Source organism: Scyliorhinus torazame, chromosome 13 (genome assembly GCF_047496885.1).
Source record: "Scyliorhinus torazame isolate Kashiwa2021f chromosome 13, sScyTor2.1, whole genome shotgun sequence".
Classification (NCBI taxonomy): domain Eukaryota; kingdom Metazoa; phylum Chordata; class Chondrichthyes; order Carcharhiniformes; family Scyliorhinidae; genus Scyliorhinus; species Scyliorhinus torazame.
The window spans coordinates 205,873,391-205,886,868 of record NC_092719.1 but is presented as its reverse complement, the minus strand read 5'-3'; the positions used below and the strand labels follow the sequence as shown (position 1 = coordinate 205,886,868).

The 13,478-nt window shown below is 47.0% G+C and overlaps 1 protein-coding gene across 2 annotated transcripts in view; it reads left to right on the top strand.

Annotated features, from left to right (window-relative positions):
* The window catches only part of usp4 (ubiquitin specific peptidase 4 (proto-oncogene)), a 135,772-nt gene that overhangs the window by 96,983 nt on the left and 25,311 nt on the right, over positions 1 to 13,478 (top strand). For both annotated transcript variants that reach the window (XM_072472959.1, XM_072472958.1), the window contains 3 exons: positions 1,158 to 1,261; positions 6,128 to 6,379; positions 7,585 to 7,655. In XM_072472959.1, the coding sequence (XP_072329060.1) occupies positions 1,158 to 1,261; positions 6,128 to 6,379; positions 7,585 to 7,655 (427 nt within the window). The remainder of the gene's footprint in view (positions 1 to 1,157; positions 1,262 to 6,127; positions 6,380 to 7,584; positions 7,656 to 13,478) is intronic.

Sequence of the window (13,478 nt, the reverse complement as noted above, 5' to 3'; positions counted from 1 at the left end):
AGCGGTGTTCGAGGGGGCCCGCAAACCACACGCACAGGTTCTGGTCCTGTCCCAAATTGGTGGGTTTTTGGGGGTCTTTCTTCAGCACCGCATCAGCAATACAAAGCGTTGTTTTACAGCCCTGTCCGTTATTTGGGGTGTTGGAAGGGTGCGGGGCGCATGCCCTGGCACTCGCCTTGTTGATTGCAGAATGCTGTGTGAGAGGCAGGCAACGCCATCTAGTTTTGCTTTGTAAATTTTTAATATAAATGTTAAACGTTCAATAAAAACATTGATAAATAAATTGGCAAATCTGGTTTCTGTAATTATTGGGCAGCCAAGGGCCAAAGACTTTGGGTATGTATCCAAGAATTATTGGTTCATTCAATTGTGTAGCGACTCTGGGTCAAGTCGGGCTGGAATTGACCACGCACTAGCCCAGGCTGTTGTGACATTTACTAATTTACTAATCCAGTTTAAGACTGACAAAACTGCTATCTGACTAAGGATATGGTTGAAACGTACAAAATTCTAAAGATGCATGTCAGAATAGATACAGTGCTATGAGGTTGTGTTCCCTGGCAGGGAGTACAGTCTCAGAATAAAGGGACAATCATTTCAGACTGATATGAGAAATTTCTTCACCTCAGAGCTGTGAATCTTTGAAACTTTCTGCCCCCGGGGGTTGTGGATGCTCCATCATTGACTCGGCTGGAATGGGTGGAGTTTTGGTGTCTCAGTGAATCAATTGATATGGGGAATGGGTGGGAAAGTGGTGTTGAAGTCCAAGTTAAGCCATGATCGTGTTGAATGGCAGAGCAAGGTCAACAGGTCATATGGTCTATTCCTCATTTCTTGTGCTCTTGCGACTCTCACCAGAGACTAGATTTAGGCTTGTCTGCTCTATACTGTTAGTTTGAAATCACCATTAAGCTGTTTTTGAGAGCTGTAAATATGAGGGATTTTCAGTTCTGTAAATAAAACAGTATTACCACATGGATGCAATTGCCTGTGATTTGCAGTAAAGTTAAGTCTGCGTGTCCAGAAGGTAAACTTGTTAAAATTGAGACTGCCCTTTGTTATAGATTTCAAATGAGAATTAAATGAAAGCTTATTTAAACCATAAACTTGATGTAATTGGCCTAACGAATGTACATTCATCCCATTTTTCATTTCAGCCGTTACGTGAAATTGTGCAAGGAAATGTATGAAAGTCATAACTCTGGAAATCAGAGCACAGACAACGGCCTGTCCAGTACGATAAATGGTATTAATGATGAAGGTACGGTTACTCTATATATTAACCTAGGTATGTTTTATAGCAAGCAAGAAATGTCAATTTAAAAGCAAAGCAGCAAGTATGTAATTTGTTGAGCTGGCATAGTGAAATCTGTTTTCATAGATTACTGTGTCTTCTTGTGATAGTTTCCATTTACTGGAAAGCAGTAAGAATTGCTGCTTGATTTTCCTTGTATCTTCCTGCTATTTGCGAGCAGATGGAGTTAGATACTCCGGTGAAGTACATTTTTACCAGTGTGCAGGCAGAATAATTTCATAAATGTTTCACAATCTGCAATGAGAAATTTTACTCAGCAAATGGATGACCGGGTTGAGCAACTATTGTTGTAAGGAGCAATATTAATGCAAGTCTGTCTTTCTACAAAGATGTGTTGCAAAACCTTGTTTTGATTCTTAATATCTTGCAAATCATTGTCCAGTTGACTTTAAATCTGTTCTGTATACCTTCCATTTGTCTGCAAAACAACCATTCACTTCTACTGTTTCCTACCACTCAGTCAACTTTGTACCTGTGCTACCACTATCCCTTTTATTCCACTGGTTTTAACTTTGCTGATAAGCCTGTTATGTGACATTTTGTTTTTCCATGGATACTACATCAACCCCACAACCTTCATTAAATCTGTCTGTTGCCTCATCAACAAAAACTGAATGAAGTTTAACAAACCCGTGTTGGCGCTCCTTAAATAACCCATATTTGTCCAATTGACAATTTTGTCCCGGACTATTGTTTCTGAAAGCTTTCTCAACCAAAGTTAAGCTGACTGGTCTATATTGCGGGCTGTACTCGTGCACCTGTCTTTTTGAGCAAGAATTATAACATTGGCAATTGTCTGGCACCACTCCTGTATGTAAAATGGATTAGAAGACTATGGCCAATGCTTCTGTAATTTCCCCCTTTGCTTCCCTTAACATCTTCAGATGCATCTCATCAGGCCCTGGTGGCTTTTCAACTTTACGTACAGACCGTCCTCCTGAGCCTCTATCAATCTTTAGTGAACACAACACCTCCTCTTTCACTGTGACTTGGCGGCATCTTCCCCGGTAAAGGCAGATGCAAAGTACTAATTTAGTATCCTATCTATGCCCTCTTCCTCATTGCATAAATAATCCCCTTTGGTCATTAATCAACCTTCCCCTCCCCTCCTCTTCTCTTCGACTATTTATACACCTATAGAAGACTATTGGATTCCCTTTAAAGCCAGTTCCTTCTCATACTTTTATTCCCCCCTTAACTCTTGGCCTGGTCCTCACTTGTATCATAAACCTGACGGCTGTCATGCACATCTTTTTTTTTTGCTTCATCTTGCACACTTTAGAGCTCCTGCTTTGTTTGACCTATCTTTCCTTCTCTTTGAAATGTCCCTCTTTAAAGACGATCCCCTTGTGAGCGAGGCTGGGGCTGATACAGCTGACGGTCGAATACAGGGCGCACCATACAAAGCCTAGGATGAGCTGGCTGTTTGAGGGGGTGGAGGAGGATATCTGTGAGCGATGTGGTCGGGGCGCTGCGAACCATGTGCATATGTTCTGGTCCTGCCCGAAGTTAGAAAGGTTTTGGAGGATGGTGTTTAGCACCATTTTGGGGTACGGTGGAGCCTGGTCCCCAAGAAGCCATATTTGGGGTGTTGGCTGCAGGCGGGAGCAGGGGAAGATGTTTTCTTCGCTGATTGCTCGCATGGGGGTCTTGTTGGGTAGAGGTCAGCTTCTCCACCCTGTGCCTTGGCGTGACGGGGGGAGACCTGCTGGAGCTTTGACCCTGGGAAAAGTGAAATTTGTTCCGGGAGGGGGAGATGAGTTCTGGGTTCTACAATTGTTGGGGTTTGTTTATCATGCATTTCGAGGAGTTGGTTACCATTGACTGTGTGGGGGGAGGGGGGGGCTGTTGGCTTGGGTGTGATGAGGGGTGTTGTAAATTGTAAAAACATACAAAATTTGTGGAATAAAAATACTTTAACAAAAAGACTATTAGGGCTTCCAGTGGCAGCTATGAAGGAGTAGGTCTCACATTTGGTGGCTCCCGCTCGGGTCGGACCTTTGGACCTTTTCCCCCAATTTCTGTCGGACTTCATTCGGTAAATTGATCGCGGAGGTAATTGTGGAGTGGATTCCTACATCGGTGCATGGAGAGGCCTAGAATTGCTCGCAAAGGAAGAAATAGACGAACAGAGAAGGCTTGGGCTGAAGCCGCAGTGGGATAAAGCATGGCGGACGACCGGAGTCCTGGCTTGTCGACCCAGTGGTCGACGGAGCAGCTGATGCAGTTTATTCAGGAGGGCTTTGCCAAGCAGAAACAGGAATGCTTGGACCCGATTAAAGAATCGATTGCGCGGCTGGAACTTAGACTGGATGTCCAAGACCGGGCGAACCAGAAAGTAGAGAAGGTGCTGGCTGAGCAGGAGGAACATCAAACTGCGGTGGAGTTGGAGGTGGGGATGCTACGAGACTAGCAGAAGAAGCTCCTGGAGAAGGTGGAGGAACCAGAGAATAGGTCCCGCCGGCAGAACTTGAGAATCGTCAGTTTCCCAGAGGGGTACGAATGAGCGGACTCTGGGGCATACATAACGCCCCATAACAATAGGTGGGAGAATGTCTGGCACCATGGACGGGTGTCACCAAGCTAGCTGGGCGGGCTAGCTCACGGAAACACAGTGGGGGGTGAGCAGATTTTATGCTTGTTGAGGGGGTTGGTTTACATAGGGGGGGGGGGGGAAATGTTCTGCTGATAGAGGAGGGGCATTTGCTGTGGGACAAAGAAGGTTGGGGGCGGAGGCTGCCTGGGGGCGGGCTGGAGATTGGCCCAAGAAAGGTGATGGCTGATCGGCGAAAGGGGGGGGCGATGTGCCCCCCAACTAGGCTGATCACATGGAATGTGAGAGGGCTAAATGGGGGAATTTGGCCGGTTTTTGGGGTATAAACTAAATATGGGGAAAAGTGAGATGTTTGCGGTCTAAGCAAGGGGGCAGGAGAGGTGATTGGGGGAGCTGCCATTTAGGGTGGTAGGTATCTAGGCATCCAGGTGGCACGGGAATGGCTACACAAGTTAAATTTGGCCCCATTAGTAGACCAAATGAAGGACAGTTTTCGACTGTGGGACGTGCTTCCGTTGTCACTAGCTGGGAAGGTGCAGACAGTGAAAATGACGGTCCTCCCGAGATTCCTGTTTGTGTTTCAGTCTCTCCCCATCTTTATTCCACGGTCCTTCTTTAAACGGGTCAATAAGGTGATCACTGGCTTTGTATGGGTGGGTAAGGCCCCGCGAGTAAAAAAGGGGATGCTGGAGCAGAGCCAGGGGGGTGCGCGGGCTGGCGCTGCTGAACTTTAGTAATTATTAATGGGCGGCGAATATAACCATGATCAGGAAGTGGGTGGTGGGGAGGGGGTCAGTATGAGTGCGTGTGGAGGCTGCATCATGCAAGGGCACCAGTTTGGGGGCATTGGTAACGGCGCCTCTGCGGTTCCCACCGGCACGGTACTCCACCAGTCCCGTGGTGGTGGCAGCCCTGAGGGTCTGGGGGCAATGGAGGAGGCATGTGGGAGCGGAGGGAACATCGGTGTGGTCTCCAATCTGTAATAATCACCGATTTGCCTCGGGGTGGCTGGATGGAGGGTTCCGGAGATGGCAGAGAGCAGGGATTGAGAGGATGGGGATATGTTTATGGAGGGGAGCTTTTCTGGCCTGAGGGAGCTGGAGGAGAAATTTGGATTGGCGAGGGGAAATGAGTTTAGGTACCTGCAGGTGCAGGACTACCTACGCAGGCAGGTCTCAACCTTCCCGCTCCTACCACCAAGGGGGATACAGGACAGGGTAGTTTCCAGGGTGGGGGAAGGGAAGGTTTCTGACATTTACAAGGAACTCATGGGGTCAGAGGAGACGCAGACCGAGGAGTTGAAACGTAAGTGGGAGGAGGAGTTAGGAGGTGAGATAGTGTATGGTCTCTGGGCAGATGCGTTGAGTAGAGTCAACACGTTCACAACATGTGCTAGGCTCTGCCTGATACAATTTAAAGTCGTTCACCGGGCCCACATGACAGTGGCCCGGATGAGCAGGTTCTTTGGGTAGAAGATAGGTGCGCAAGGTGTGAGGGAGGGTCAGCAAACCATGTCCATATGTTCTGGGCATGCCCGAAGCTTCGGGGATTCTGGCAGGGGTTTGCGGATGTCATGTCCAAGGTATTAAAAACAAGGGTGGCACCGAGTCAAGATTTTCAGAATGTCGGAAGATCCAGGAAGAGAAAGAGGCAGACGTTCTTGCCTTTGCTTCCCTGGTAGCCCGGAGACGGATACTATTAGCTTGGAGGGACCCAAAGCCCCCAATTACGGAGACCTGGCTAACTTTCTCTGTTTGGAGAAAATCAAGTTCGTCTTGAGAGAGTCAGTGTTGGGGTTCGCCTGGAGGTGGCAGCCGTTTGTCAACTTCTTTGGGGAAAATTAACCGTCACGGGAGGGTTAGCTTAGTTTAGAGTAGGGGATTAGTAAAGGTGGGACCTGTAAGGGAGGAAGACGGCTTTTGCACTATGTTTATATTTTCATGTACATTGTTTATTTTGTTGTTGTTGTAAAACCATAAATACCTCAATAAAATGTTTATTACAAAAAGACTATTAGACTATTCCCGTACAGTTTGCCTGCCCAGGAAACTAAAAGCTTCTATCATTCTGTTTCTGTTAATAATTCTATCATTAAGCATTTGATTGAGAATGATGTCTGAAAGCTTTAAAGGATAAATGTTTTTAGGTGATACCGTAATGTGTTGAAACTTCAATTAGCAACTGAATTTTATGAATTTGTTTCTTTTAAGATTTCTGATGACTTCCATCTGTTCATTTTTGTGTTTTACTTTCTTTAGCTGAGGAGGAGATGGATCTTCAAAATGTAGCGGGAGATAATGAGGAAAATAATTCTGAACCTGAAAACAGCCAATCAGATGGTTCTGCAGCTGACGAGAATGATAAAATGGAAAATGGGCCCACCAAACGCACCACCAAAGGCAATAAGCAGAACTGTAAAAAGAAACTCTTCAGCTTCAGTGTGGTGAATGCCTATGGCACCTCAGATTTCAGCTCTATTACGGAAGATGGGGCGTTCCTCAAGTTAAACTGTAAGCCACACAAAGTTTAAGATGATGCTCAACCAAAAATATTAAGTGCTTGGAATAAAAAAAGACTGTTTAAGACTCTTCTTCCCACAGATCATACACAATTTCTCCTAACAGAACTTGCCCCAATTCAATATCCCAAAGGAGACACACTAAGTTTAAACCTTAAGATATGGCTTAAAACATCAGTCAAAGGCTTTATAGGCATTAATTTATTAAGCAGCTTCTGAAAATCCAAGTAAATTACATGCATTGGATAGATCTTGTTCAGTAATCTCATTACCACATCAAAAGATATTTGCTAGATTTGTGCAGAATAGTCTTTTACTTTCTGATATCTGATACCTGGGAACACGACCATCTGCAGGTTCCCCTCCAAGTCACTCACCATCCTGACTTGGAAATATATCGCTGTTCCTTCACTGTCGCTGGGTCAAAATCCTGGAACTCCCTCCCTAACAGTACTGTGGGTGTACCTCCACCACAGGGACTGCAGTGGTTCAAGAAGGCAGCTCACCACCACCTTCTCAAGGGCAGCTAGGGATGGGCAATAAAGGCTGGCCTGGCCAGTGAAGCTCTCGCCCTGTAAATAAATAAAAATGTTATCATTGTAGTTTATTTTTTTAAAATGGAAACATGCTTGACTAAATAATTTATTGACGCATACACTTGGTGAGTGGAGAATTGTTACATTATATAGATTACAATTTACTACATTCTAAAAGTTTGCTTTTTCCTCTTGTTTCCCTCTCTGTCACTCTTTCTCTCGCCTCTCTCTCTCTCTCTCTCTCTATCTCTCTCCCCTCTCTCTCTCCACAATCCGAATGCCATTCTGGTTTTCTTTAAAATGAGGAATGTAAATTTGGGCTGGAAATTCAAGTAGTTAAAAATGACAACAGCGCAACATGTTTCTGGGGAAATTTGATGCATTTAGAATGAGTCATCAGATTTTGTACAGATCAAAATTTCCAATTGATGAACTTTCGACTTAATTTTGCCAGTACACATTTAGGAATTGTAATTGTGATTCCTATCTACCATCGATTTGCTGGGTATAAGTCATAAGCGGGAAGGGATGCCTGGGACGTACAATATTTTATTTTTATATGGGACCATTAGCACCAGTCTAGTCAAAACTGGCCTGTCACCAATTAATTTGACTGAATTTTCACTCTGTGATTCACATGGCAATATTTGTTTTTCTCCAGCACATTCCACAGTTGCTATAGACTGGGATCCGGAGGTCAAAAAGATGTATTATGATGATCAAGAAGCTGAGGTAGATGGATTTTCTTTCGAACTTTTTAACCACTATTGCAGCATATTGTATGTAGTGTGGCTTACTGCAAAAAGTGGCAGGGTGGAGAGGTAAAAAAGGAGAAAACTTTGGGTGGAGGAAAGAAGCTAAAGATACAGCTGCATGTTGGACGGGATCTACTGGTCGCATTGTGCCCGAAAGGCGGCGCAAAGCAACCAATATTGCTGGGAGATTCTACTTCCGGGATCTGCGCGACTCGCGAGATATACCCTGATCTCGTTTGATGTCGCGATATGAATACCGAAAGAGCGGGATTATTTTCTGACAAATTTGCATCTCGCACTAATATGAGTTCCCGAGATCTATCCAAAGCGTCCTTCTATCCTTCTCGGGTTATAAATTTGGAAAGAGCGAGTATTTTATGGTTAGTCCTTGGGGAGGGGGGGGGATAGAGAGCTTTGTTGGGGGTCTACTGTTCTACCTGGCTGGGGCTAGTTTCCGGTATCGGGAGTGGTGTCCAGGTGGCGCGGAATTAGGTGTGGCTTCGCAAATTGAATTACACCAGCCTGCCGAACAGGATCAAGGCGGATCTACTGAGGCGGGACATCCTTCCATTGTCACTGGCAGGCCGGGTTCAATCCATGAAGATGAACATCTTACTGCGATACTTGTTTTTATTTCAATGCCTCCCAGTTTTTCTACCCAAGTCATTCTTCCGGGGGATGGAGTGGCTCAGCGGGTTTCATTTGGTCGGGGAGAACTTCCCTGATTCGGAGTGGGGTCCTATAGAGGGATAAGCAGTGGGGGTGCTGGGGCTGCCGAATTTAATGTTTTATTATTAGGCAGAGAAGCTATTTGGGGTGGACTGGTAACCAGGACGTTACCTGGGTGCGGATGGAGTCGGGGCTCGTGCAAAGGGTCTAGCCTGGAGGCGCTGGTGGCAGCGCCTCTGCTGTTTGCTCTGGCAAAATGTTCTTCGAGCCCGGTAGTTGTCTCCACTTTAAAAATATGGCAGCAACTCCGTCAACATATTTAGCTATGAGCAGTGTCAAGATGGACCCCTTTCTGTAGGAATCATTTGTTTGAACTGGCTAAATTGGATGGCACATATGGGGGGGTGGAAAACTAAGGAGCTGGAGAGGGTGAGGGATTTGTTTTTGGAGGGGCGGTTTGCCAGCTTAGAGGAGTTGAAGGAGAAAGCAGGACTTGTGGGTTTGGATACATTCAGGTACTTCCCGATATGGGATTTTGTTTGGCCAAAATGTCAGACACTCCCGGTCGTGCCGCCATCCACTTTATTGGAGAGGGTTCTCTCCTGCGTGGAGTCGGCAGAGGACAGCACGCATGTGATATATGACGGACCTTGGGGAAAGAGACAGTCTCGGTAGAAGAGGTGAAGGCCAGGTGAGAGGAGGAACTGGAACCCATATTGAATGAGGAGGTGTGGAGTGAGTCCCTCTGCAGGGTGAATGCTACGACATCCTGTGTGAGGTTGAACTTGATGCAGCTCAAGATAGTCTTTTGGATGCACCTCACTAAGGCCAGAATGAGTCGATTTTTTTGCAGGGTTTGTAGATAGGTGCGAGCGGTGTTCGAGGGGGCCCACGAACCTTACACACATGTTCTGGTCCTGTCCCAAATTGTTGAGTTTTTGGGGGTCTATCTTCATCATATCAGCAATCCTAAATGCTTATTTAGAGCCCTGTCCATTAGCAGCTGTATTTGGGGTATCAAACCAGCCTCGTTGAGGACAGGTGGGGGAGCGGATACCCTGGCATTCACTTTGTTGATTGCTCGGAAGCGAATTCTGCTGAGCTGGAGACAGCGACGCCACCTAGTCTTCAGTGTGGCTAGATGACTTTGGAGTTTTCGTACCTCAAAGGTTAAGTTTACAGTGAGGGGGTTGGTCGATAGCGACCATTCATATTGTACTTTAAGGAATTGGTCACTGTTAGCTGTTAGTGGGGGGGTTGTTTAGGTCGCATTTCTGTTACTGGGGTTATTGTTGTCGTTTGTAATCTTTTGATCCATGTGTTTGGTATTGTTTTGTAACATTTTGACATAAAATGTTAAAAGTTCAATAAAAATATTTCCAAAAAAAAAGTGGGTTCCATTTACCAATGGAATATAGCACAATGCTTGGAGCATAAACCAATCTGCAATTAATCTTCAACAGAACATTAAAACATAAAGTATAAAATAATACAGTATACAGGTACGGGTTTCGAATAATTTCATAATTGCTTCCAGTTGGTAAAGTAATGGATTGGATTGGATTTGTTTATTGTCACGTGGACCGAGGTACAATGAAAAGTATTTTTCTGCGAGCAGCTCAACAGACCATTAAGTACATGAGAAGAAAAGGGAATAAAAGAAAATACATAATAGGGCAACACAACATATACAATGTAACTACATAAGCACTAGCATTGGATGAAGCATACAGGGTGTAGTGTTAATGAGGTCAGTCCATAAGAGGGTCATTTAGGTGACAGTGGGGAAGAAGCTGTTTTTGAGTCTGTTCGTGCATGTTCTCAGACTTCTGTATCTCCTGCTCAATGGAAGAAGTTGGAAGAGTGAGTAAGCCGGGTGGGAGGGATCTTTGATTATGCTGTCCGCTTTCCCCAGGCAGCGGGAGGTGTAGATGGAGTCAATGGATGGGAGGCAGGTTCGTGTGATGGACTGGGCGGTGTTCACGATTCTCTGAAGTTTCTTGCGGTCCTGGGCCGAGCAGTTGCCATACCAGGCTGTGATGCAGCCAGATAGGATGCTTTCTATGGTGCATCTGTAAAAGTTGGTACGGGTTAATGTGGACATGCCAAATTTCCTTAGTTTCCTGAGGAAATATAGGCGCTGTTGTGCTTTCTTGGTGGTAGCGTCGCTCACCATCTCCACCTCGGCCCCGTTGATGCTGACAGGGGTGTGTCCAGTACTTTGCTTCCTGAAGTCAATTACCAGCTCTTTAGTTTTGCGGGCATTGAGGAAGAGATTGTTGTCGCTACACCACTCCACTAGATTCTCTATCTCCCTCCTTTATTCGGACTCGTCGTTATTCGAGATCCGGTCCACTATGGTCGTATCGTCAGCAAACCTGTAGATGGAGTTGGAACCAAGTTTTGCCACGCAGTCGTGTGTGTACAGGGAGTAGAGTAGGGGGCTAAGTACGTAGCGTTGCGGGGCGCCGGTATTGAGGACTATTGTGGAGGAGGTGTTGTTGTTCATTCTTACTGATTGTGGTCTGTTGGTCAGAAAATCGAGGATCCAGTTGTAGAGTGGGGAGCCAAGTCCTAGGTTTTGGAGCTTTGATATGAGCTTGGCTGAGATTATGGTGTTGAAGGCGGAGCTGTAGTCAATAAATAGGAGTCTAATGTAGGAGTCCTTGTTTTCGAGATGCTCTAGGGATGAGTGTAGGGCCAGGGAAATGGTGTCTGATGTGGACCGGTTGCAGCGGTATGCGAATTGCAGTGGATCACGGCATTCTGGGAGTGTGGAGGTGATGCGCTTCATGATCAACCTCTCGAAGCACTTCATTACGACTGAAGTCAGGGCCACTGGTCGGTAGTCATTGAGGCACGTTGCCTGGTTCTTCTTTGGTACCGGTATGATGGTGGTCTTCTTGAAGCAGATGGGGACCTTGGAGTGGAGTAGGGACAGGTTAAAGATGTCCGCGAATACCTTTGCCAGCTGGTCCGCGCAGGCTCTGAGTGCACGACCAGGGATCCCGTCCGGGCCCGTCGCCTTCCGAGGGTTCACTTTCAGGAAGGCCAATCTGACTTTGGAAGCTGTGATGCTGGGTATGGGTAAATTATGGGCTGCTGGGGCACTCGACAGCGGATTGTTGGTTACCTGCTCGAACCGAGCATAGAATGCATTGAGTTCATCGAGGAGGGGTGCGCTGCTGCCAGAGATACTGTCGGCTTCGCTTTGTAGCCCATTATGTTGTTTAGTCCTTGCCACAACCGCCGAGAGTCTGTGACTTGAGCTTGGTTTAATATTCTCTCTTGGCATCTCTGATGGCTTTGCGGAGGTCGTACTTGGATTTCTTGTATAGGACAGGGTCGCCTGCCTTGAACGCCTCAGATCTGTCCTTCAGTAGGGAGTCAATCTTACGATTGAGCCATGGTTTCCGGTTGGGGAACGCACGTACTGCTTTCTTTGGCACGCAGTCGTCCACACATTTGCTGATGAAGTCTGTGACAGTGGTGGCATACTCATTTAAGTTGGTCGCTGAGTTCTTAAATATGGACCAGTCCACTGTCTCTAAGCAGTCACGTAAGAGCTCTTCTGTCCCCTCGGACCAGCACTGCACCACCTTCTTAGCTGGATTCTCCCACTTAAGTTTCTGCTTGTATGCCGGGAGGAGGAGCACCGTCTTAAGGTCTGATTTCCCAAAGTGCGGTCGGGGGATGAAACAGTAGGCGCCCTTGATTTTTGAGTAGCAGTATCAGATCAAGAGTGTTGTCGCCCCTGGTGGGTCAGGAGATGTGCTGGTGGAATTTTGGCAGTACACTCTTGAGGTTGGCCTTGTTGAAGTCTCCGGCCACGATGAACAAGGCCTCCGGGTGTTCTGTTTCGTAGTTGTTTATTACTGTGTATAGTTCGTCCAGCGCCTTCCTCACTTCTGCCTGGGGTAGGATGTAGACCGCTGTGATAATGGCTGAAGTGAACTCATGTGGAAGATAATATGGGCGGCACTTCACGGTCAGGTATTCCAGGTCTGGGGAACAGTAGGTCGCCAGAGTCGCCACATCCAAGCACCAGGAGGAGTTGATGAGGAGGCAAACCCCTCCACCCTTCGCTTTGCCTGATGATGTTGTGCGGTCCGCCCGGTGAATTGAGAAGCCTTCAGGTTGTATGGCACAGTCCGGTGAGGCGGGGGTGAGCCATGTCTCTGTGAAACAGAGCACACAGCAGTCTCTTGCTTCCTTCTGAGAGGTAAGTCTGGCGTTAAGTTCATCAGCTTGTTTTCGATCGCTTGGATGTTTGCCAGGAGTATGCTGGGGAGAGGGGTCTTGAAACCGCGTTGCTTCAGTCTAACCTGAAGACCGCCGCGTTTCCCTCGCTTCCTCGGTCGGCGGCTGCTGCTGGATGATCCTGGGATCCGATGGCAGATGACAGCTCTTGTGGAAGGTATGTGGTTGCGTCTGGCGGGGACCAGGGCGCTGTTTACGTATCTGGGGTCGCGTCTGGCAGGGTTCCCGGGCACTGGTTGAGGTAGAGGGGTTGCTTGGGGGGCATGTTTGTGATCCGGATGGGTCCCGGCGTTCTGCGGGCGCGGGAATACCTTGCAGCGCATTTGGTCCTCGCGCGGGGTCTCCGCCGTTTCTAGGGTCGTGGGCAGGGGCTTCCTGAGGCAGTTTGGGCTGGGTCCCATGGTCTGTTCCCTCCCTGGGCGCTCCTGGGGTCGGATCTAGAAGTAGGCCCGGTTGGGCCTCCACGTGGATTTTTCCTTTCTTCCATCACCAGGTAGGTCGCGTTGTTGGGCGGGCCTCTCCGGGTCGGGTCGCTGGGCGGATGATTTGAATGATTTGTGGTTGGGGAACATCAGAAATTCCAGTTAGTAGAGAATTGCGGTTGGTAGTGTGCCAGTTAGCACAAAGTTGCTTTAATATCTTTCACACCTTGAGGTGTCCCAAAACAGTTTTCGACTCCATGATTTGCTGGTGAAATACAGACACTGTTTGTAGTCAAATATGGCAGCTAATTTGCACAGAGCAAGGTCTAATTTTTAGGGCTTAAAATCCAAATAGAGCATCACCTAACTACTTTTATCTTTAATTTCGAAACACCATGATGAAAGCTTGAAGTAACCCAAATGTTTAAGATCTTGGAGAACAGAGATTT